The following is a 24352-nucleotide window of genomic DNA, read 5'->3' as shown; positions in this document are numbered from 1 at the left end:
ATATCAACTTCCTGTCTACCGACTGAATGTATTTACGAAACATATAGCATGGATTTACAAAATTTTCATCACACTTTGCTCAGCATCTCCAAATCACAACTGCTTGATATTTGGTACCGAGCTTCAGCTTGGGGTTCTATACCGTGTGTACCGTTTTCAGGTCTGTCGCACATCAACTTCCTGTTTACCGACTGAATGTATTTATGAAACACACAGGGTGGATTTTGACGCTATTTCAGAATGACTTTACCAGGATGCTATTTGAAATTCCTGGGGAGAGACACTGCTCTTTACTTACTTGTTTCAGGGTTCATTATTTGTTGAAGTCAACATTCATAATAAGTGTCCTATTCCTTCGATTGCTTGCGTTCTGATAGCAGCGAGAGCGAGGGGGATGCGTAAGTGAGCAGTAGCTCAGAATTGATCTTGTATCCATTTATTTCCATCCATGCACACAAAACTCCTCAGGTTCTGTAAAGTGCACTACAGTAACGTTTGTCAATTCTCTCCATCTCTAGAAACGCTCTATAAAGGGATGACCTCCATCACGAATCTGGAGGGATGGGTGGGACACCCACTGGACCCCATCGGCACGCTGTTCAGCACGTTGATGGAGTCGGCTTGTGGCGTTGAGGAGAGTGCGATGGACTTCTCAGGTACTCCCACATACTCAAACAGCTGACACGCGAAGGTGAGGTTTACTCTCACTCTCAGACACCTGCCTGCTCAGCACCTTCCTCGGAAGTCCTACAGACTGTTGCCAGGCTGTGTGGAAGAACTGTTTTGCAATTTCCATTTCCAGCAGAACCAGTGTACATGCTGCACTGCTATGAATAGCAGTAATAAGCGCACCAGAAAGATCTAATGAGGGTTTTATTCCTAATGCAAGCAGAGCTGATGGAGGTCGATGGGGTCGCGGTGAAGGGTTTTTTTTTGTTTTGTTTTATTATTCTCTCATGTTTGATTAACTTGCCTGCTTTTTTAAAATATAAAAGTATGTACTTTTACCGGATTCCTAGAAGAGCACTGCAGTGATATGTACACACACACACACACACACACACACACACACACACACACACACCCTCCAATTAACCCTCGTGTTGTTCAGTGCACGTTCGCACGCCGCGGTGTGTAACCAAGCCAAACTGAGAAGAGGCTCTTTTAATCCAGGCGCACAAGTCAGTGACTGTGTTCTTTTCCTCCCCCCTGCATTTTTAATGCTTTTTAATTTTAATGTTTTTTTTTTTTTTTTTTTTTTTTTTTGTTCCCCATCTCTTATTCATGAGCTTTGATTGGCCAGATAGCTGTATCACAATCACCAGCACCATAATCACGCCTTATTGCTGCCTTCGGGGCCCTCCACGTTCTCGCCTGGCACCGTCTGACTGGTACAAATGCTCCCTTCGTCTCGGTGCTAGGCCCACTCAAGCAAGCAGCCGCCATGTTTTACTGGCTCTCGTCTCCGAAAGACCTGTAAATCATGGTTTTAGTGGGGAAACTCGTTCACCATGCTGTCTTTTTACTCTTGCTTGGACTAGAACAGCCTGTTCTACGTACTATTGAACCCCAGCACCATCTCCTCCACCTACTCACTCACTGGCTTGAGGTTCTGCCCAAAGCATTAGCTGCTTAATGTTCTGTCCTCCGTACGTTGCTTTGAAGTGGAACCTCGGTTTATTAGCAGTATGGGAAAGAGGGAGGGAGGGAGGGAGGTAAGCGGAGGTGTGTGTGTGTGTGTGTGTGTGTGTGGTGCCTTGGTGCCTGGTTGTGTGCCCTTCTTCGTGATTAGCGTGTTAAACCCTCCTGGGGTCAGGCCCCCCGAATCCAAAGAGGCATCATTAAAACATTATGATCCTGCTCACAATTATCCCCAAATGAGCTTGCATCAGTGTTAATGAATAATCTCGAACCCAGAGTCCTAGAGCACTTCTTCATCTTTATAATAAAGATAATGGTTACATGAAGCGGGGGATGGAGGAGTCATGCTTCTGAGACGCAGGTTTGAGATTTTGTTGAATTTATGGGTGTTTAAGTGGGATTTGCTCTCTTATGCCGTGAAGCTGATCATAACCGAGGACTCTCGGGTGACCCAGGCCTAATTTCAGTGGCAGCCTCGAGCTCTCCTCTCATTCGCCAGTCACTGACACACCGACGCGGTAGAGTCTCGACGGAGCCCGGCCCTTTCACAGCCAATTAAAAGGGTGGATTTGAATCTGTCGAAGCGTTCCAAGAGAATCGACATGACGTGACGTGACACTCTGGAGTTGGTGGCCATGTAGCCAGAGAGCAGTAGAGGATGACAGACTGGACTTTAGCGTCTTTGTCGAAATTTAAATCGAGGCCTTCTTTTTTTTCCTCCCACAGGTCCATTTTTAAAACACCCTCCCTGCATTTAGGCCTCCCCCAACCCCACCGGCTCCATTTGGTATTTCATAATCTGCACAATAGCAGTCTGCCGTGCGCTGCTGTTGTGTTTTTGCAAGTCCAGCAAAACTCTCTCCTTCGCTCCGAGGGGTAATTGAGCATGGCTCGCCCAGTGTCCTGGCAAAGACGGCTGCTTCATTAGAGAAAGCTCGGTCCTCTCCGGTGCCTCATTATAATGCACCAAGGCCAGGCACCAGCTCCTGCGAGGCAGCTCGCAATGCAGAGGTGAACCGGTGTCAAAATACCCTGCCGCTTTAAAGAACGCCTCGAGAGGGACTGTTTAATTGCGAAAGTTTACACCAAGAGAGCAGACTTTAAATGATTGTTAGATTTTCAGCGGCTTAGATTTCGCTAGACGACTCAAAGTACATCGGTGGGTTTCCCGTGACGTGACGTGACATCCGGCTCGTTAGTTATTCAAAACTTTAGCTGGTGGTCTACCAAAGCTCAGTTGGCAAAGCGTTTGTACGGAGAAGGTGCATTGCTCGCATGAAAAATGCCTCACGCTTGCATCGTTTTAGGTTGTTCGAATCGATCAAACCGTGAAGTTTCTTCAAGGTTCCCTGTGAACTAATAAAAAAAAAAGTGAACGAACACAGGATTTCACAAAAAGACGTCGAGAAAGGTGGCTTTTGAACCTCTCACTGAAATCGAAGGGAGCCGAGTCGAAGCATGCAGTGATCACTTCTTTGTGAAAGGTTTGGATCTCCCTCTCAGCTCTGTCCTTAGTGTTTTCCAAGTACTTTTCTTGCTATGTGTCGTTATTTTACGGTACTTTTTTTTTTTTTAGTCATGAAGCGCTAAAGTCCCCGGCTGTTTCTTTGTTTCCTCGTCACTCCTCACAAAGTCCATATGCATGAAGGTCGCGACAAAATTCTTCCCCAGCCGTACAGTTACAATGCGCCGTGATCATCATCTTCTCCGTCTTGTTTAACTAGCGCTACGTTCACACTGCAAGGCTTAATGCTCAATTCCGATTTTTTTGTGAAATCCGATTTTTTTTTTTTGTGAGGTCGTTCACATTAACAAATATATGCGACTTGTATGTGATCCTCAGTATGAACGAAAAGCGACCTAAAAGTGTTCCGCATGCGCATTGCAGGATACGACGACGTCACACGCAGTGAGCATGGCCAGTGTTTACGGAAGTAAAACCGCCCGGTTGCGGTATGACCCATCCAATCTAGCTTGAATAGCTGCATCCCCCCAAATGGAAATCAGCTCCCTAACCTCTGCGTCCTTCCATTGAGAAGATTCAGAACCTTCACAGCCCGAAGCGTCCCTCGCATTGATGTCATGCGCAGGGGCGCAGATACGTTTTTTGAACTGGGGGGGACAAAAAACTGGGGGGGACAAAGCTGCCAGCAAACCAACCCCAACCCCGATATGCCTGTCAAACTTGTTGTGGGTTACCATAGCAACCAAGCTCGAGCTCGCAACCTGTGCAGTCTGCGCAGCTCAACCAACCGAATATCAGTCTTTGTTTTATGCGAGTTGTTGCAACTATGTATGTACTGCTGTGCACCTCAATAAACCGAATGGTAATTAGTCTTTTGATTTTTCCGTGAGGTTTGCCTTATGCAAAGAAAGACGGCATAGACGTTTTTTCCTCCCTATAAGTGGGGGGGACCGAACGAGGTGAATTTAAATCTGGGTGGGACGAGTCCCACCCTCTATCTGCGCCCGTGATTATGCGCCATGTTGTTGTAACTTTTTTTTTTTTGAGAGACCCGCCGCCTACTTCAGCGCAGAATAGTGACGTTTGTGGCTTGTTGACGTGTAAGTCGGATGAATGCGACCTGGCGGTTCAGACTGAAGTCGCATATGAAAAGAGCGGATAGGAATCGGAATTAGGACCACATATCCAAACGGCCTGGGTCGGATTTGAAAAAATCGGATCTGTGTCGTTCATATTGTCAATAAAAGATCGGATACAGGTCACATATGGGCGAAAAGATCGGATTTGAGTCACTTCAGCCTGCAGTGTGAACATAGCCTAAGATCCAGGTCTTTAAAGGGGTTTCTGGTCTTTGTGAATGATTTAGCTGAGAGATAAGAGCCAACACAAGTGAGAATCACGCGAACTGTTTGTTTGCGCTTCGTTGTAAAGACGTGAAGGAAAAGCTTAAAGCATACTTGCATGGGCAAAAACAATCCAGGATTCATTCAGCAGCGACTTGATAGCGGGGTCCTTTACCCAGCCACGTACAAAAAAAAGTCGTAAGCCTCTATACTCTTCCACGCTTTCATCTGTTTTGCGGTGTAGAAGGACGTCTGCAACACCAGATAGTTCGAGATGTCGGGGAACTCGACTGATGGGTGGTTTTCGAGATCGTATGACAAATCCTTCTTTCCCAGACTGTCGGGGTCGATTCCATTGCACACAGCAATCTTCTGAATAGATCTAAAGCCAGCAGTGGCTTCTAGATCACGAGCGTACTCTGATAACTTATCGCTAGTCGTTTGCACTACGGCAGCCGTTTAGACCACCAGCTATTTCACTTCCGGTAAAAGCGCTAAGAAAAGTCACGTGACTGAAACCCAGCATAGAAACGGCTCTTCATTTTTACATTTCTTCCTAAAACATGGAAATATGTCATCGTGTACTTGCATAATTTTTTTTTTTTCTAGTTTCGATGACGTTGACTCTATTGTTAGGCTTGGTGTGATTCTTCTGACATTTAAAAGCTCACTCTTCTTTTGTAAATAAATATACTTTCAAAAGAACATCAGCAGACATTACACAGTCCAGTCAGTATGGAAAGCGTCTGCTATACGTGGCACCATTTTTACAAACTAACTTTCAAGGAAAGTCTAAATTATAGCATTGCTGAAAGCCCTGTCTTTTCCACCAGCAGGCACAACGAGCTCCAGTAAGCACGGAGAAGTGCATCTGTTCCCCACGGCACGCCGTTTCCTGGAGGAGGGCGAGTCCTACCTGGCACTGGCCGTGGAGACGGCGCTCATGGGCCTCGGGCAGCAAAGGATCATGCCCGAAGGCCTGTACGCCCAGGAGAAAGTGTGCCGCAACGAGGAGCACCTCATCGCCAAGCTGCAGGAGGTGGAGCTGGACGACATGCTGGTCAAGATCTTCCGCAAGCAAGCCGTCCTCCTGCTAGAGAGTGAGTGCCGAGTTGTTTTATTTATCGAACTGTCGAGCATGTGCCACACAGAAGACGAGCCAAGGATGGAAGCTGGTGGGGAGGAATTAACGTGATCTAATTTTGTCAATTGTACAATTTAGTTGTATTAGCATAGCAAGCATTTTTGGCTGCGTTCCGGTATCAAGGCATGATTTGCAAAGCGCTTTGTTTTGCAAAACCAAAATGGGATCCCGCAGGGCCTCAGGGGCCTTTTCAGCCTCCTACATCATGCAAATACCTTTTTGAGTTTCCGGCAAGGTTAAACCAGATCTCCAATTAATTCCAGGAACGTGGAGCGAATTCTCATTGGCGGTTTTCAGCGGTGGTTTATTATTATTTAATTTTTAAATTATTTTTTTTTTAAACAGAGTTTTCTCTTAATCTCTAAGCTGCTGAATTTGAAATCGCACACTCGAGTGTGGTGTCAGGGCCGTTTGCTGCACCAGTGGCGAGTGTGGAAAGAATGCAAAATGGCCACTGCAGGCAGCCTTGCTCCGAGCGCCACCGCCTCCTCATGAAAGAGGGAAGGAAGCTGATAAACAGGCCATGCTGCGTCCCTTTCTCCTTCCTCACCTCCCTTTTTTTCTCCCTCCCTCCCTCCCTCCCTCCCTCCCTCCTCCCAGCCCATGCCAGCAGCCGTCACATGGGCAGTGCAAACAGGAAAAGCATGCATGAATGGAGAGAACCTATTACCAGAGTCTCGCTCTGCTCTAATACACTCTCAGCTGCGGCCGCGTGTGTCTGGTTTGTCTCACACTGTTTGTGTTTGTTTGTATTTTTACTCGACGGTTTGTGTGTTTCTGTCTCAGCTTGGATATATGATTGCTATTGTGTGTATTAGGCGCTTGGGGATATCCGTTAACATGGCCCTTTGTGTGTGAATGTGTGTGTGTGAGAGAGATGTGGCCTGTAGTCGAGGCCCTCTTGGCTGAAAATAATCTAAATAATCTAATGACGGGGGAAGTAAAGCCCCTTATGGATTCTGGCATGGCAGTTTATCTTATAGGCCAGTGTGTGTGGGGGGGAGCACAATAGACCTTCACCTACTTGAAAGTAGGCTCATAATTTCTTCTGACTCCAGAAACAGTACGCATTATGGCTCAGGTTTTACCTCCGACCGCGACATATTTCCCCTCTGCACCGTTTTTCTGCTTGTCTGAATAAGATGAGGATAAATCTGTCAGACCGGGGCGTGTTTTCGTAAAGTGTATGGGGTTTTTTTTTTTGGACGGAATTAGGCAGCTTAATCCATTCCCACCCACTCCTTAAGGAACTTGAACCAATCCTACTTAAATTCTCTTGGCCACCCAATCCGGCTTGTTCCTGCAATGATTGTTTTGGTCAAAATATTACCAAAGCTGTAATAGAAATCACAGTAAATACACCATATACCGTATGCTCTTACGATAAAGAACGTGGCCTTTCTTTGTCCTCTGAGCTTCGTATCAGACTTCCCACGAGCATGAGAAATGGTAACGGCTGGTTTATAGCTGTATGTAGGCTCTGCAGAGTCGACGCCAATGTCTGTGCAAGCGGCCTGCGCTATTGTGAGTGTTTTATTCTCACAGTGCGTCTCGGTCACCGTGCAATTATACCACCGACACGCTAGCCGACGGTGGGGTTAATATGGCACGGAGTTTCTTTCTGGAACTTCAGACAATGGCTTACAGTGGCTTCCATGCCAGAATCAACAAGTCCTAACAATGGAAAAGGTGTTCGTTATGAAACGCTATGGGGCGTGTGGTTTCTTTTCCAAAAATGAAAGGGATAAATCTAAATTCGACATTGTATGTGTGGATATATGTGCGTGTGTGGACTGTATCCTCAAGAGATCGTGTGTGTTTTCTTCCTACAGGTGGACCCTACAGTGGTTTGGGGGAAATCATCTGCAGAGAGAGTGTTCCAATGCACACATTTGCCAAGTATCTGTTCACTTCCCTCCTACCTCACGATGCCGAATTGGCATACAAAATTGCACTGAGAGCAATGCGGTAAGTGTGTACACACACACACACACACACACACACACACACACTTGCACTTCTCTTTCTTTCCTCTGAAGCACCGAGAGAAAACAGCATGGCTTCCTATCCCAACGCCCTCTCCCTGTCTGTCACTTAGTCCTCCCCTTTTCCCCCGTTACCTGTGTGTGTGTGTGTGTGTGTGTGTGTGTGTGAGGGAGAGAGATTATCTGGCACGCTGTTTAATCAGAATGGCGCCATTTGCTTGAAAATGTGCTAAATAATTCATTGTTTCTGAAAATGAGTTTCAGAAAAAGTGGGAATAATGAGTAAAGAACCGAGTCTAATTTGGGACAGACCACTTTCCTTCTCATTTCCTCTCCTGTAGAAAAATGTGCGCGTTTAAATAAATAGAATTTTTCATGATGCATTGTGGGATACTTTGAGTGCACTATATAGTGTGTAATAATCCTCATTAAGGTTTCGGGCAGCGCTACAAAATGGTGTCCTCACTATATAGCGCCCTATATAGTGAGTAGGGAGCGATTTTGGACACGGCTGATATAAATCTCTCTATACGTCACTTGTGAGGAAATCAATGAATTGTTTTGATTAATTTTTATACTTTTTGTTTGCATTTTTATTTATTTATATATACACACACACACACACGCACGAGTGTTTTACTGGGAAGTACACCACTTGTATTTTTCATTTGAGCTCCATCTGGGACATGGACAACCAAAATCGCTCACTCGTTCACGACTCTCTACTCACTATATGGGCAATTCCATGTAAATGTCAACCTTACCATGCAAAAATAAAGCAACATGTAATACATCAAAACCACTCCCAGAGATATCACCTAGGCCTGTATTTTACAGATGTGAATAAGTTGAACCAATTTGTAACCAACCTAATATGTCACTGTCAGTCTTTCTTTCTTATAATGTAAAACCCAAGCTAAAATCAACTTTGATCATGTACAATTCTATATTATTGCCACAAGCCACAGAAATGTATGCTAAAATCCACAAAACAGCAAAACAATAGCCATCCTAAATATTATTTAAGAACTTTAATAGTTTTAGCTGATATTTAGAGAGTTTTTCAAAGGGTTATGGTGGTTAAATTGCTGATTTTCTAAACATATGCCATGTCTATTTCAGACGCGTCACATCCATAACGGAATTTCGTCACATCCATAACGCTGACTTTTCCTTCCGAAACTCTGCATGAAATACAAAATATTTTAAACAAAGATTTTTTAATATTCACCTTGGACCCCTCTATCAAATGGATATCTCCATTTCGACATTAGGTTTACAATTTCACAGAGTTTGATAAAAATGTACAGTCACCCAAGAAAAGTGATACTTTTTCTGTCACGTCCATAACGCATCTTTTATTGGCATTTTCTGGCATGCCCTAGATGTACTATGGGGATTGTTCTTGTTCTATCACTTCTCCAGTATGGTACAGCCTTAAAATATGCAACACCTGTTTAAATACTGGGAGACAATAAAACATGCACTGGGTCATTTGTTGCCATTTTGAGTTCAAGTGTCACGTCCATAATGCTGGAATTGCTCATATAGGGAATTACTACGGTATATAGAGGACTACATAGTGAGCTCATTGGTAAAATGAAAAACCGCTTTCGGACAATACTCCGTCACGCTGGTATTTACGTCATTACTGTCGCACAATTAAAACGTGCCAGATCAGTCGCTGGTGAGTTTTCAAAATGAATCCATGCATGTATTTTTGTGATAAATCCATATTATACTGAGCGCATTTCCCACATTAATCAATACAAAGTACCTGCATCTTTCGGTCTTTTTTTTTTTTTAAATCAAGGCTGAATCCTTTCTTCTTTGCCGCTGCCTTTTATTAAATCACATTTGAGACTTTTAATTTGATTTCTTTCAGCGCGACCGCAATGCATGGTGGGATGTATTGCTTTAGTTAGTGGCCATCGGTTGTACACTACTTTTCATGATGCATTGTGGGATACTTTGAGCGCACTATATAGGGTGTAAATAATCCTCACTAAGATTTCAGACAGCACTACAAAATGGCGTCCTCACTCTGTAGTGCCCTGTATAGTGAGTAGGGAGCGATTTCAGACACGGCATGACCGAAATCTGTATGTCACTCATGAGGAAATCATTGAATTGTTTTGATTTATACTTTGTTTGCATTTATATAATAAAAAGAACATCACGTCAGCTTGAAAATGTGAAGTTTATCTTCTCGTGTTGAAAAACCCGCGTTCTCATACGGAATACATCGCGGATCTGAGTGACAGGTTTCCTGATATTTCAGTCCAATGATGTCACTCCCAGTGTTTTCCTGCTGACTGGACACGTGTTGTCAAAATGGCAAACCAATTCAAAATTAAAATTCTTTTTTTTTTTTTGGTGGATGTGTCCATATAATATCAAGAACATTGTACAGCGGCACAACTATATGAAGCTGAAAAATATTTTCACTCGTTCACTTCGCTCACTCATGATGCATCCGGTCACCACTCGAAGATGAACTTCATATCTTCACGCAAAATATTGTGTATGTGTGATTTTTGTATATGTAATCACTGCATTGTGTGTGTTTCATAATGAAGTATACACAGTTAAAATCTCACTCGAGTGCGCACACACACAGGAAGTGTATTAAATCCTGAACACAAGATGAATGATTTTAAGAACGCACACTGTTCATGCTGACCGGTTTCCAAGCAAATGTACAGCCTAATGATGATAATTCAGCAAAACACGAAATGCTTTATTAACTAACTCAATATTTAAAGCGTCTGCATTATTAAAAGCAGGCATACTTCACAATTTACAGGAGCAAATCTGGGTTCTTTTATCAGACTTCTCGACCCCCCCCCCAAACTAAATTTTAATTCTAAACTAAATTTCACAGACCACTGAACTTTCCAGAATATATTAGGTTTAAGTTGATATATTATTTATAGGTTACTGGGGTTTGGATTAAACCCATTCTCTCCAAGTGACCCATTGAATGGATAATAATAACTATAATATGTCAGTCATAGATATTATTATATGTGGTGGATTGTTTTTCCACCACTATCAAATTTTATATATATATATATATATATATATATATATATATATATATATATATATATATATATATATATATATTCACACACCTCACGGGCGATTGCTCTAAGACAACGAGGGAGGCTCAGCCTCCTCTAAAAATGATGAACATCGTGTAGGATGAATTGCGCTAGGCTTATGTTATAGCCGACCTTATAACATGGCTATTTCAGATCCAGAATCATAGAAATATATGTGCTCAACCCAACTACAGTGTGAAATCATTCCCTTATAACTTTAATGTGTGCGTGAGTTTTTCCCCCTCATGACAGCGCGATGCAGCCCAGCCTCAGTGCACTTCAATGGCATTTGGGAGCTATGCGCTTTTCAATCTCAAAATGCAAGACGATTATTGGACAAATACTGTGAAAACGCCCACCTACGGACTCCCAGCCTCACAGTGGGAGGGACATGGCAGTTTCCGCGAGGAGACTGGTGATTGGTGAAAGCGGCCGGATATTTTCTTTGATTGACAGCTCGTTTCAAATATAGACAGGCAGCGGTGAATTTCAGTTCAGTCCCATGCGGATTCGCAAGTGCTGTGGTGTATTGTAAGAGATCAGCTTACATTTCGATTTCATTCATTACATACGGTTTCTACCAGCTTTTTTAGTTTGTATATATTTTCATTGTAAATAAAGTGTAAATATAGTGTTGTCAAGTTTGCTATCTTAGTTCCAGAAATTTCGTTTATTTGAGTGACTGAACTTGAACTTGAGGGGGCTAGTCAGCTAGCAAGAAAGCTGCGCACGGATGCCGAGCATTGCTGATTTAATTTTGGCGAAGCCATTTGCCAGTCTTCCTTTCGAGGAAAAAATTAAAGAGCAGGGTAGAGCAACGCCTCAAACTGACTTGGTGAAAAAGGTAGGGAATAATACTCGTTCCTTTCAGCTCTCCTGGTACGAGAAAGTGAATTGGCTAACAGCAAGAGACCCACATCAACAACAGTAAATAGGCTACTTTAGTAATATGTCATGGATGGACCAAAAATATAGAATCTATTTAAAATGTTTATGCTGAGTATATTATATTGGAATATATATTTTTCTGGATATGAATTAAACACAGCTACAATTTGGAAAACATTTTTAAACAAAAACACAGCCGAGAACATTTCACACTACAGACCTGGATTAAAAGTGAAGGGTTATCAAAATTGTCAATAAAACACTTCTCAGTCAAAATAAGTAAAATATAGGGAAAGTGTCACTGAATGAAATGTGTGGCACCCAGCTCTATGTTTGGCTCCCTAAGGTCAGTGCTTGTGCCTATTCCAGAACACTCTGCTGTTACTGCTGAGGTTCCTGACAAAGAGCTGCTTTCAATAATGATCCATTTTTAAACAACATGCCACAATTTTAAAATATAAAATGTTAAAATATACCCCCCCCCCCCCCCCCAACACCACCATTATGTATATTGGACAGTAGGCTAATGGGCCAAAAGAACCTGTTATTTCACAGTTTGTGATGCTGCCAACAATCAGCCAGATCAGAGGCAAGAGTATGGGCAAAATTGATGTTTTTTCTTTTAAAATCTGGAAATATCGTAACCGACCAGCCTCCCCTGTTTGAAAGACTACCAGCCGCCACTGATATATATATATATATATATATATATATATATATATATATATATATATATATATAAAATATTTATTTATTTATTTTTTGCGCAGACCCCCGATCACATGCATTTTATATGGTTAGAACATTTCAAAGGACAGAACAGTGCAGGGTTTTAATGAAATGGTTTTCTAAAAGGATTGTTTTTCTGTCTGTGGAAACCAAAATTATCTAGCAAAGCTATTTCACGGTCATCTCGTCACGCTTCACTCGTCTGTCCTGTATTAGAGCTTGATATGTACAGAACCAGTCAGAAGTTTGGACCCGCCTTGTATTTCAGTGGATTTCTTTATTCTCGTTAATTAAGGCACTCCATGTCTTTTTCTTCCTCTTTACCGAGTCGAGCGGTTCTTGATGTAATATGGATTATGACAGCTGTCGAACAGGGTTATTTACTGTATGCTTGTTTGACCTCAAACGCGTTTAGAAGGCAAGAAATTGCACTGATTGACTTTAGACGAGGCTCACCTGCTAATCGAAAAGCAAAGGTGACCACCTCGTGAAGCTGGTTAAGATGATCTAAAATAGGAAAAGTTTTTGTTTACAGCATAATTCCAGATGTTATTTCATAGTTGTGATGTCCAGTGTTGGGCACGTTACTTTCAAAAAGTAATTAGTTACAGTTACTAGTTACTTTTCCCAAAAAGTAACTGAGTTAGTAACGGAGTTACTGTGTCATAAAAGTAACTAATTACCAGGGAAAGTAATTATTCCGTTACATTTTGTTCCCCCTCAAAAAAAAAAATCAAATTCAATTAGTGTAATCATAATAAAAGTGAATGTTAAATGTGTTTAATGACTGAAGTGGACACTTAACAGAACCAATTAGTATCTACACTATATTAATATTTTTGTGGGACAATGTGAGATAAGACATCTCGTCTCATCTCATTATCTGTAGCCGCTTCATCCTGTTCCACAGGGTCGCAGGCAAGCTGGAGCCTATCCCAGCTGACTACGGGTGAAAGGCGGGGTACACCCTGGACAAGTCGCCAGGTCATCACAGGGCTGACACATAGACACAGACAACCATTCACACTCACATTCACACCTACGGTCAATTTAGAGTCACCAGTTAACCTAACCTGCATGTCTTTGGACTGTGGGGGAAACCGGAGCACCTGGAGGAAACCCACGCGGACACGGGGAGAACATGCAAACTCCGCACAGAAAGGCCCTCGCCGGCCACGGGGCTCGAACCCGGACCTTCTTGCTGTGAGGCGACAGCACCAACCACTACACCACCGTGCCGCCCAGATAAGACATCTATCAAATGTAATATATTTTTGTAGTTATTAAAATTGTTACTAATTACTGGCCACTGACGAGGACAAACGCTTTGTTCCTCGACATAATGTGCATTGCACGTAAACACTCTTGCCTTTTATTTCAAGTAATGAAAAGTAATGGCTGTATTTCCAATGTGAAAGCGCAGTGCTGGGCTGACCGCTCGCCATCGCTGTGTCTTCCGATTGAAAGAGCGTGCAGTAGTGCAGTAGGCGTGGCCTACCTACGCATGTTGTCCAAATCTACTCTGATTGGCTTACTGTGCCGTTGCCTTGCGTCTCCCTGTCCCACACGAAAGCAGAATGAGCAGCGTGCCAGATGAGAACAGCTTTAATAAAGTAACGCATAGTATTTTATTGTTAGTAACGGTCAAGTCAAGTTGGTCGGGTTCAATGCCCGAACTGATGATCACATCATCAGTTTTTCTTTGGCTAATCAGACACAAGGTACGCCACCACTCTTGCCGGAGCGGTTGGGGGTTAGGTGCCTTGCTCAAGGGCACTTAAGTCAATCCTGCTAGTCTGGGGAATCGAGCCAGCAACCTTTTGGTCCCAAAGCTGTTTCTCTAACGATTAGGCCATGACTTCCCGCTAAGTAACGGGAACGGCGTTATAACGATGTAAAAAGTAATTAGTTAGATTACTCGTTACTAAAAAAAAGTAACGCCGTTTATTTCTAACGCTGTTATTCCCATCACTGGTGATGTCTTCAGTATTGTCGAAAATGGTCAAAACGCAGGAAAAACTATGAGTAGGGGTGCGCAAACTTTTGACTGGTACGTTACAGTTCTCTCCCAAGTAAAAGCCTGTTACTGTGTTGTCTGCAACCACGCCCTCATACTTAGCCACTGCGTCCCCACCCTCAAATGATGGGTCAAACGATCCAACAGGATCAGATGATCCGATACGAGTGCTTTGAGAAACGAGACGCTGCGAGTCGCTTCAGCCTGCTGCTGTGGTGGCCTATATTAAGCATCACTCGTTTGTGGTGAGGTGTAGGGGTCTAGGCGCCTAGAAATGAAGGTAACCAAAACCAGGATGGTATTTGTATAAGCCAAGCTCTCCCTTTTAGTCATCTTCCCCTCCTTCCATGATCACTCGATTTCTGTTCAAAGCTTAAAACCCAACCCAGGAACAATATCGTCTTGTCCTGAGATTAGATTGTATTTACTGCGGCTTTGCAGCCGAATTGAATCAAAGTAAGCTCCACCTAAAATTAGGTGCAGCAGCAGCCCGAGGCTCAGTATTGACTCGCTCTATAAAAAGAACTTGCCATCCAAATAACAGCTTCCTGATCTCCTCCATATCCCATGTTTCCCTTTGCAGCCTGGTATGAAATTAACACCGTACTTTATTATACGGTTTTGTATATACAGTACATATGCGCCTCTCTTGGGTACCATGCAGCTCTGATGCGTCATTATTTATAGCACAGTGCATGGACTACGTTATATTTTCATACAGTAACCTCTTAAGCTGTTGTTCCAGTATATTTAAAGCTTCACCCTTTTGAGATTCAGAAGTAGGTTTTGTATATGGAGCGGCCGAGCACGCCTGGATGCTCGCCGTGGCCAATTTCCTGACATGATCTGGGCCAAAACCGGTCTAAACTAAACGCTTCGGGTTTTTGTTTGTTTGGTTTTTTTTTTTAAGGCTTTTGCAAGTCATCTGCAAAACATGCTCTCATTTAGAACTTGAAAGTGAGCCACATAGCCTCTTAAGCCGTGGCTGTAGAGCAGGGGAGCATATCCAATTGGCTGTGCATCAAGAGCAAATTACTATTGCCCTCATAGCGATATTTGATAAAGGATTGAGCATCCGAATGAACAGTCTCCCTGCAGTGGTTCCTTAAAGAGCCTGGCTCTTTGTGCGAGTGCAGTGCCCTAGGCCGCCTCCAGGCTAATGGCTTTTTTTTTTTTCCTCCTTTTTTTGGAGATTTAACTCTGCAGTAATAACTGTGGAAAAGGACGGCGTGGTCTTTTCGAGCTTGAGGGGCTTGCACTGCTCTTGTGGAGCAGGTGAAAAGTTCAGCGTTTTCCTCCAGATGGTGACCATGACCATGAGAAGAATTTCAGCTTCCAGTCATTTTTGGCATACAGCGTTTCTGACGATGCAAACGAGATCACGCGTGCTATCGCTTACGGTTTGTCCCGCCGAGCTCATTTCATACGAAAGTTACGTAAGCGTGTCGGATCGCTTTGTTTCTATGTAGGACCGTGTTCTTATTGGAGGCAAAACCACAAACAAGTATATCCGCTTACTCGGGTTACAGTAATACATAAATGTGTCTTTGGCTGGATTTCACTTGAACAGTCATCAAGAGTGATGCCAAGTTCTCTCTCTGGAGCAAGCCGACATCATATCAAAGTCTAACCCGAACCCATGATGCCATTTAGCAGGAGCTACATTAGCTGAGCCTAAAGGAATTTCAGGAGCGCTTTTTATTTATTTATTGGTCTAAACTGCCAAAATATTGAGTCCAGTCCGATTTTGATTTACTCCTTACTCAACGCTCGATCCTGATGAACGAAAACCTTCACACTTCCTGTAGAGTTTAGTCTAGCGCTGTGAACCCTGCTGACCTTGTGTGTTTTTTGTTTTGGTTTTTTCCAGGTTACCAGTGATGGAAGCGGTTGCTCCTTCCGGAGACATGTCCCGGCCTCACAACATAGTGTCCGTCGTGCCTAACCGCTACGCACGATGGTTCACAATCAGCCACATCGAGTCCCAACAGTGTGAGCTGGCCTCTACCATGCTCACTGCAGCCAAAGGTTAGACTCCGCCCATCCTGTATTTAAAAAAAACCCGCTGACCAGCACAACTGTCAATCAAGGCCTGGATGATGTAATATTTTAGATGTAATTCCAGTCGTTGTGTTTCCACCTTCACATCACAATAGATGGGAATTTGACGTGTTGGTTCACGTTTTCAAGTAAACACCCAAAGCTGTAAACTTGAAAGCAGGCGATTCTGCATTTGTATCAGGTCAACACTGCAAACCTGTAAATCCTCCACGCCTGCGTAGACGAAGCGGGATGCTCGTGCTGACTCACTCTGATTATGCAGAAGTGTGTGTGTGTGTTGAAGTGTCTCTCTGTCTGAGCTTTGTTGGCAAAGGACAAGAAAGAAAAGGGGGCTTTCTGTAGTCGCTTGTCACTACTTACTGTACATTCATGCTATACAAGTCATTTGAAATTTATATTATAGAGTGGAATTTTTGGGGGATTTTTTTTTTTTTTTTTTTTTTAAATGCCCTGCTGGCCGAAAAGGCCCAAAGGGGGATTATGTCCTAGCGATGTCCCTCCAGGGAAGGGTCCTCACCTTCTGAAATCAATCCCTCTCACAATTTTTGGAGGAATTTCACAAAACTTGGCAGGATTCTTTGTTATATGTCAGTAATGCGCATATTGCAATTTCATTCAACTCCGTCGCGTTTTACCAGAGTTACAGCCCTCGATTTAACAAAATTTATAATTTGACAATTTCACAAGAGTGCGTTTTCCTTCTGACGTCAACTCCTCTCTCAATTTTTGGGCGAATTTCTCGAAGCTTGGTAAAAGGCCTTGTTATATGACGGTAATACGCATATTGTGATTTTAATTTGTGAAAAATTTCCCAGAGTTTTGAAACTTTGACAATTTCATGAAGGTGTACGTTCTTCTGAAATCAGCTCCTCTCACAATTTGTGGAGGAATTTCACCAAACTTGGCAAAACGTTTCGTTATATGACAGTTATAGGTACGGAGATTGAAATCTCGTTTAATTTGGGCAAATTTTACCAGAGTTCTGCCCTGATTTATTAACAATCTTGTACTTTGGCAATTTCATCAAGGTGTGCTTGCTTTCTGAAATCAACCCCCCTCACAATTTTTGGAGGAATTTCACAAAACTTGGCAGGATTCTTTGTTATACATCGGTAATATGCGTATTGCGATTTCGTTCAATTCAGTTGCATTTTACCAGAGTTATGGCTTTGTTGCCAGTAGGGATGTTAACCGATGACCGTTTGACCGGTGGTTGACCGAATCAACGTCAACCAGTTAATTTTTTTTTTTTTTTTTGGTTGTCGGTGAAAAAAAAAAATCAATCGTTTTGGAGCGGAGAACCTGGAATTCTGTGTTGTAAACGCTTGGGCCATGCCATGCGGCGTAAGGACGACAACTGACAAATCAGAAACACCCATTCAGTCATGTCCCGCCCCAGTTGAACACAGCTGCCACTCGGCGAAAGTAAAAAGTGTAGACACAGGCTTTTTAGCTTACAAATTAATTATTATTAGAAGGCACATGGAGTTTAGTCCTGCCTTGGCCAGTGCATTCTGAAAGTATGTTTCGGTCTGTAGCCAACAATGCACGTTATTGCAGATCATATCTCTCCACACAAACTAAAGGCGCAGATGCCGACTTTTTCACGGCTTTTTCATGGACTGTAACGGCATTTGCTTATGTAGTAATTTTAATACAGAATTTACTCTGATGAAATTATTCAGACACTCAAATGCCCCCCCCCCCCCCCCCCCAAAAAAAAAGTCGGATCTGCATGAGCCGTGAAAAAGGCGCGCCGTTTGCATCCCTGTTTAAACTCATAGGTTAACCGACTTTAACCGGCTAATGAGGCTCGGTGGTCGGTCAAGATTTTTTTTTTTTAAGTTTTCGCCATCCCTAGTTGCCAGCAGGAGATATTGTGCTCTCGGAGCATGCCTGTTTCCCCCCCCCATGCCCCTTTACCCCTCACCTTATCATATTTGCAGTAACAGTTTTTTGAAAAGCATCGTCTTCACCATTGCCTGCTCCCTGCGTTATTCCTTTCTATCCGTTTCACTCTTTCTTAGTGTCCCTGAGAAGTAAATATTTTCTTTATGTCCAATTTGCTCTTAGGTGACGCTCGAAGGTTGGAAACAGTATTAGAATCCATCCAGAAGAACATCCACTCGTCCTCGCACATCTTTAAACTGGCACAGGATGCCTTTAAGATAGCTACGCTCATGGACAGCCTGCCTGACATCACTCTACTGAAAGTGTCCCTGGAGCTGGGCCTTCAGGTACATACCCACTCACTCACTCTCTCTCTCTCACTCACTCACTCACTCACTCACTCACTCACTCACTCGCAGCCCAAGGCTTCGATATATCACAGTGGTGGTGTTTGGTTTTGCTTCTTTTACCCCTGGAGTTGTCAGTCATCACGGTGCACTCTGTTTCTCTAAAGGTCATGCGAATGACTCTTTCAACTTTGAACTGGCGAAGGCGAGAGATGGTACGATGGTTAGTCACTTGTGCCACAGAAGTTGGTAAGTTTTGGTTTTTTTGTTTTTTGGTTTTTTTTTATGCAGAGGATGGACTTTGAGAACATGTTTTCAGTCTTTCCGTGACTGTTGAGGTTACATTTTTTTTGTTTTTCAGATTTTCTTAATTGGCAGCCATGTCTTAAGCTTTGAGCAAGGGATAAATCCTTGTTTTGTTTTTTGGTTCCATGTTTTTAGGCGTGTATGCACTGGACAGTATCATGCAGAGCTGGTTTGCGCTGTTTACGCCGACTGAGGCGACAAGCATCGTGGCGACGGCGGTGCTGTCGAGCAGCACGGCGGCACGTCTGCGTCTGGACGCCCGGCAGCAGGAAAAGCTGGCGAGCAGCGCGCGAACGTTGGCACTTCAGTGTGCAGTCAAGGACCCAGCAAGCTGTGCGTTGTCTGCACTGACGCTGTGTGAGAAGGAGCCGGCGGCGTTCGAGACGGCCTACCAGATCGCTCTGGACGCAGCTCCGGCGGCCATGACGCACGCACAGCTCTTCACCATCGCACGTTACATGGAGCATCGGGGCTATCCGGCACGGGCCTACAAACTGGCGACGCTGGCCATGACGCATCTGAGCCTGGCCTATAACCAGGACACGCATCCGGCCATTAACGACGTGCTGTGGGCGTGCGCCTTGAGCCACTCTCTGGGGAAAAGCGAACTGGCTGCAATCATCCCGCTAGTCGTGAAGAGCGTCAAGTGCGCTACAGTGCTTTCAGACATTTTGCGGCGCTGCACGCTAGCCACAGTGCCAACTCCGCCTCTGCACGGGCGCCGAAACGCCACACCCAAGTTGATGTCGCTGGACAAGGCGCCTTTGCGCCAGTTACTGGACGCCACGATCGGCGCCTATATCAACACGACGCACTCACGACTCACGCACATCAGCCCACGCCACTATGGCGAGTTTATCGAGTTCCTGGGGAAGGCGCGCGACACTTTCCTCATGGCGCACGACGGCCACGTGCAGTTTGCACAGTTCATCGACAACCTGAAACAGATCTACAAGGGCAAGAAGAAACTCATGATGCTCGTGCGCGAGAGGTTTGGTTGATACCAGAAGGGTGTCCCTTTCCTAGTTTTGACTCGAGTCTCCCTCTTTCGAAACGAAAGCAACAAGAAGGAAAAAGCGGAACACAAACAAATAGAAAGGACATTAAAAGCCACACCGGTATTATATGTATAGATTTTCGTTTTTTAATTTTAATTTTTTTTTTAATTTTAATTTTTTTTTTAGTTTGCAGATAAAAAGGAAAAATTGTCACATTGTGAAAGTTTTGTGTGTTTCCATTTATTTGTATGGAAGTACGTGAGAGAGAGAGAGAGATAGAGAAAGAGAGGAAAGAAAAGAAACGTTTCGGTTTACACTGAGTATATGTTGTTCAGTGGCGAAAGCCCACATAGCACTCCAGATATCTGTCAACATTCACAGCCTCAAAGAGAAAGAAATATGGCTTTAAACCAAACAAAGCACCTCCATCCTAAGTGAAAAGTACCTCGTATGGCTCCAGCTTTACCCCCTTCCCTCCCCTCCCCTCCCCTCCCCTTCCTCATCCACTTGTACATCATCAGTGTACTAAAGTGTTCAATACGAAGAAAAACAACTTAAAGAACCAGTTTGGAACATTTTACTACTTTTTCATTTCCCTCTGTTCTTTATTATTATTATTATTATTAATTATTATTATTATTATTATTATTATTTTGTACCAGGCTCATTGTGTGGCTTTGCAGTGCTGTTCCTCCATACGCATGTCACATATATACACACACACACACACACACACACACATGCTCACAGAACCTCCTGAAAACCCTGCTGTGCTTGCGCTTGTGGAAACTTAGCGACTGTCGACATACATTCTCAGGGATTTCTTCTCAAGCAAAAAAAAAAAAAAAAGAGAGAGAGAGAGAAAAATGAACATGGGGGAAAAAAGAATGAGAGCATTTTATTGTACTGTATATATGATAGTATATGTCTGAATATTGAAAAAAAAATGTATACATTAATTAATTTATAAAAGAATATTCTATGTAATGCAAAATACTTGAAGCTGCAGTACCTTGGTTTAAAACGAAACATATCAGAGGGACTAAAAAGCGCGCCTTGCTTCAGGGGCTGGAATTGGGCAGTGAGCTTGGATGCTGGTACCTATGCAGAGCCACTTATCCAACTGCATGATCCACCTGGTATGTCGAAACCATGAATGGAGTTGGGTTTTGTATGTACATACAAACGTTTCTGTATCCGGTCAACACCAGAACTGTACAGGGCACCAGTGTTTATAGAGCGGCAAAGCCAGAGCAACAAGCCTTAGCATTAATAAAGAAGAATCGCAGGCCCACGTGCCTCAAAAATCGCCTAGAAATGTAGATCCAGCAGAACCGGACTTTTAGTCATTTAACATTGCGAGCGAGCAACCACACCACACCACACCACACCACGTGCAGTTAAACTGCCCTGACCACATTCATAGTTTTTCCACAAAACGAAGAAGCTCCATGTTTATGCACAATAACATGTACATGCCTATTCTGCTGACATCTTGACTTTGTGCAGGACAGAAAGTTGCTGTGTAGGTTTGACTGTTCCGACATTTGTAATGCTTTTTTTTTAATTTATTCTTTTTTTTTTTTTAATACTACTACTTCTTCTTCTTCTTCTTCTTTTCCTCTAGAATTCCTCCAACAAGAACAGCCTTCTTTCTTGCCTTGTCTTAACGCTTTAAAGTAACCAAACTGGAGTTCTAACTACCAAACCTGTTTCATTAAAATGAAAGCCAACCGACTTTGGTTCCAACTTTTTAGTGTCTTTAATTTTAGCTTGAATGGTTCTGTACCTTGTGCTTTAAAAAGCCGTTTTCCTACATTTTTTGGTGCAAAAACATTGTCAAGTGTCTCTTGTTCCCTTCCTTAGAGATATGTCTGTAGCTTTTTTTTTTTTTTTTTTTAAATTGTTTAGAAACAGAAATATGTTCATTTTATTTATTATAAAAAGGTAAACGATTGTACTTCATCACCCGTGTCAACATGCTCATGAAGTTGAATTTAAGATTTGATACACCGATATCGATTTATTTATGTAACTAAATCACTGTTTTATAAACTTGTTAATGATTCAACTTTTTGTTTGTTTTAATTAAAATTAGTTTTTTGAGAGGAAGAAATGGTCTGACGTCATCTGTTTCCCACGAGGACATAATTCAAAGGATGGTTTTTATTGTTGGAAGGATAGACGGCCTGTCTAATATAAACTTTTTTTTTTTTCTTTTAATTGCAACTGTATTACAGTGCCCTCCATAATTATTGGCACCCCTTATAAAGATGAGTAGAAAATAATCCACCTTTTGGTGAAGTCGCTTCATCTTGCACTGAAAAAAATGAGAAAAATCCAACCTTGAATTGAAAAATTTATTTGTAGGAAAAATAAATCCCTAATCAGGCGGCACGGTGGTGTAGTGGTTAGCGCTGTTGCCTCACAGCAAGAAGGTCCGGGTTCGAGCCCCGTGGCCAGCGAGGGCCTTTGTGTGGAGTTTGCATGTTCTCCCCGTGTCCGCGTGGGTTTCCTCCGGGTGCTCCGGTTTCCCCCACAGTCCAAAGACATGCAGGTTAGGTTAACTGGTGACTCTAAATTGACCGTAGGTGTGAATGTGAGTGTGAATGGTTGTGTGTCTATGTGTCAGCCCTGTGATGACCTGGCGACTTGTCCAGGGTGTACCCTGCCTTTCGCCCGTAGTCAGCTGGGATAGGATCCAGCTTGCCTGCGACCCTGTAGAACAGGATAAAGCGGCTACAGATAATGAGATGAGAAATCCCTAATCAAGAAGTTTTTGTCTTCAACAAAAACGCATGCCACTATTATTCACACCCCTGCCTTTCATACTTTTGTACAATCTCTCTCTGCCAGTAAAACAGCCCCGAGTCTCCTCCTAAAACATCTTGTAAGGTTGGAGATACAGACCATTCCTCTTGATACAATCTCTCCAGATCATCCAGGGTCCTCGACCCTCTCCTGTGCGCTCTCCTCTTCAGCTCAGCCCACAGGATTTCACTGGGGTTCAGGTCAGGGGACTGAGATGGCCAGGCCAGAAGCGTGATTCTGTACTCAGCAAACCATTTTCGTGTTGATTTGGACATACGCAGCCAGATTTTGATTTAAAATGTCCTGGTGTTTCACGGAGTCCATGATGCCGTGTACCCGAACAAGGTTTCCAGGCCTTCAGAGGAAAAACAGCCCCAAAACAAATAAACATCACAGAACCGCCACTATATTTTACAGTAAGGATCGGGTTCTTTTCATTATAGCCGTCCTTCTTTTTACACCAAACCCACCTTGAGTGTTTATCGCGAAAAAGCTCCGTTTTTGTTTCATCAAACCGCAGAACACAGCTCCAGTCAAAGTTATAGTCTGTTTTTTGCAAACTTCAGGTGTTTTGTTTGTGGTTAACTGACAGAACAGGATTTTTCTGGCAAACCTTCTGAATAATCTCTTGGCATAGAGGTGGCGTCTGATGGTGGTTTTGGAGACTTGGAAACCCCAAGATATTTGTAATTCACCAACCATGATCCTTGAATTTTTTTTTGGCCTCTCTTACCCTCCTCACTGTACATGGGGATAAAATACACACTCACCTGGAAGAGAACCCAAGTTTAACAGTTCTACTTGGTGTCCACTTTATTATTCTTATTGCCCTATCAGTAGAAACGGACATTTTCAGGTGAGTAGTTATTTTTATCACCATTCCCTGACTTACGAAGGTCCACACACTTCTCCCTCATTTGGTTTGTGTGCTCTTTTATCTTTTCCATGTTGATGGATGACTAAGGGAATTTGGCCTCTGTGTCACCTCATATTTGTTCCCCAGTTAATCAGGAAGTCCTGGATTACAGCTTGAAAGTTCCTTCACACCCCAATCAACTCAAACGTGTACCATTTAAATGAGAAACCTGCTTCAGTTACCGGTACATTGTGTTCACTCTAATTTAAAGGGGTGCCAATAATAGTGGCACATGTGTTTTTGTTGGAAAATAATTATTTCTTGATGAGGGCTTTGTTTTTCTCTGAATAAATTTATTTCCATTCAAGTTTGGATTTTTCTCATTTTTCCAGTGTGAGATGACGCGACTTCACCAAAAGGTGGATGTTTTGTTTTCCCCTAGTTCTTTTAACTAATCTTTACAAGGACTGCCAATATTTATGAATGGCGCTGTATATCACTTCCTGTAATAGTGTGTAACATTAGCATATGCTGTTCTAGATATAATAGCTTCATCGGCACAACAACAACAAAAAAAATCCAAATTAAAGCACTGTTGAACTCTCAATTCTGAATTGTCATAAGGTACTGACCAATTTTCTAGAAAAGCCCAGCTTTGATATGGATCTGAAATTAAGCAATCAAGATGTGACTGAAGTGTCGACTTTCAGCTTTAATTCAAGGGGTTTAACAAGAATAACGCTTTAACCGTTTAGAAATTACAG

The 24352-nt window shown here is 43.0% G+C and overlaps 1 protein-coding gene across 3 annotated transcripts in view; it reads left to right on the top strand.

The window, feature by feature from the left end:
- Positions 1–23914, top strand: part of zswim6 (zinc finger, SWIM-type containing 6) — an 88236-nt gene extending 64322 nt beyond the window's left edge. For 2 of the 3 annotated variants that reach the window (XM_060908720.1, XM_060908722.1), the window contains exons 8-14: positions 519–656; positions 5283–5549; positions 7426–7561; positions 16190–16347; positions 18454–18617; positions 18785–18866; positions 19059–23914. In XM_060908720.1, coding sequence (XP_060764703.1) covers positions 519–656; positions 5283–5549; positions 7426–7561; positions 16190–16347; positions 18454–18617; positions 18785–18866; positions 19059–19924 — 1811 coding nt within the window. In that variant the 3' untranslated portion in view covers positions 19925–23914. The remainder of the gene's footprint in view (positions 1–518; positions 657–5282; positions 5550–7425; positions 7562–16189; positions 16348–18453; positions 18618–18784; positions 18867–19058) is intronic. The other variant, XM_060908721.1, reaches the window with a different exon arrangement.
- The last annotated feature ends 438 nt before the right edge of the window (positions 23915–24352 follow it).

The sequence above is a fragment of the Neoarius graeffei genome, chromosome 25 (assembly GCF_027579695.1).
Source record: "Neoarius graeffei isolate fNeoGra1 chromosome 25, fNeoGra1.pri, whole genome shotgun sequence".
Classification (NCBI taxonomy): domain Eukaryota; kingdom Metazoa; phylum Chordata; class Actinopteri; order Siluriformes; family Ariidae; genus Neoarius; species Neoarius graeffei.
Note: the sequence above shows the minus strand (reverse complement) of the source record. Positions and strands in the feature narration are given on the sequence as shown.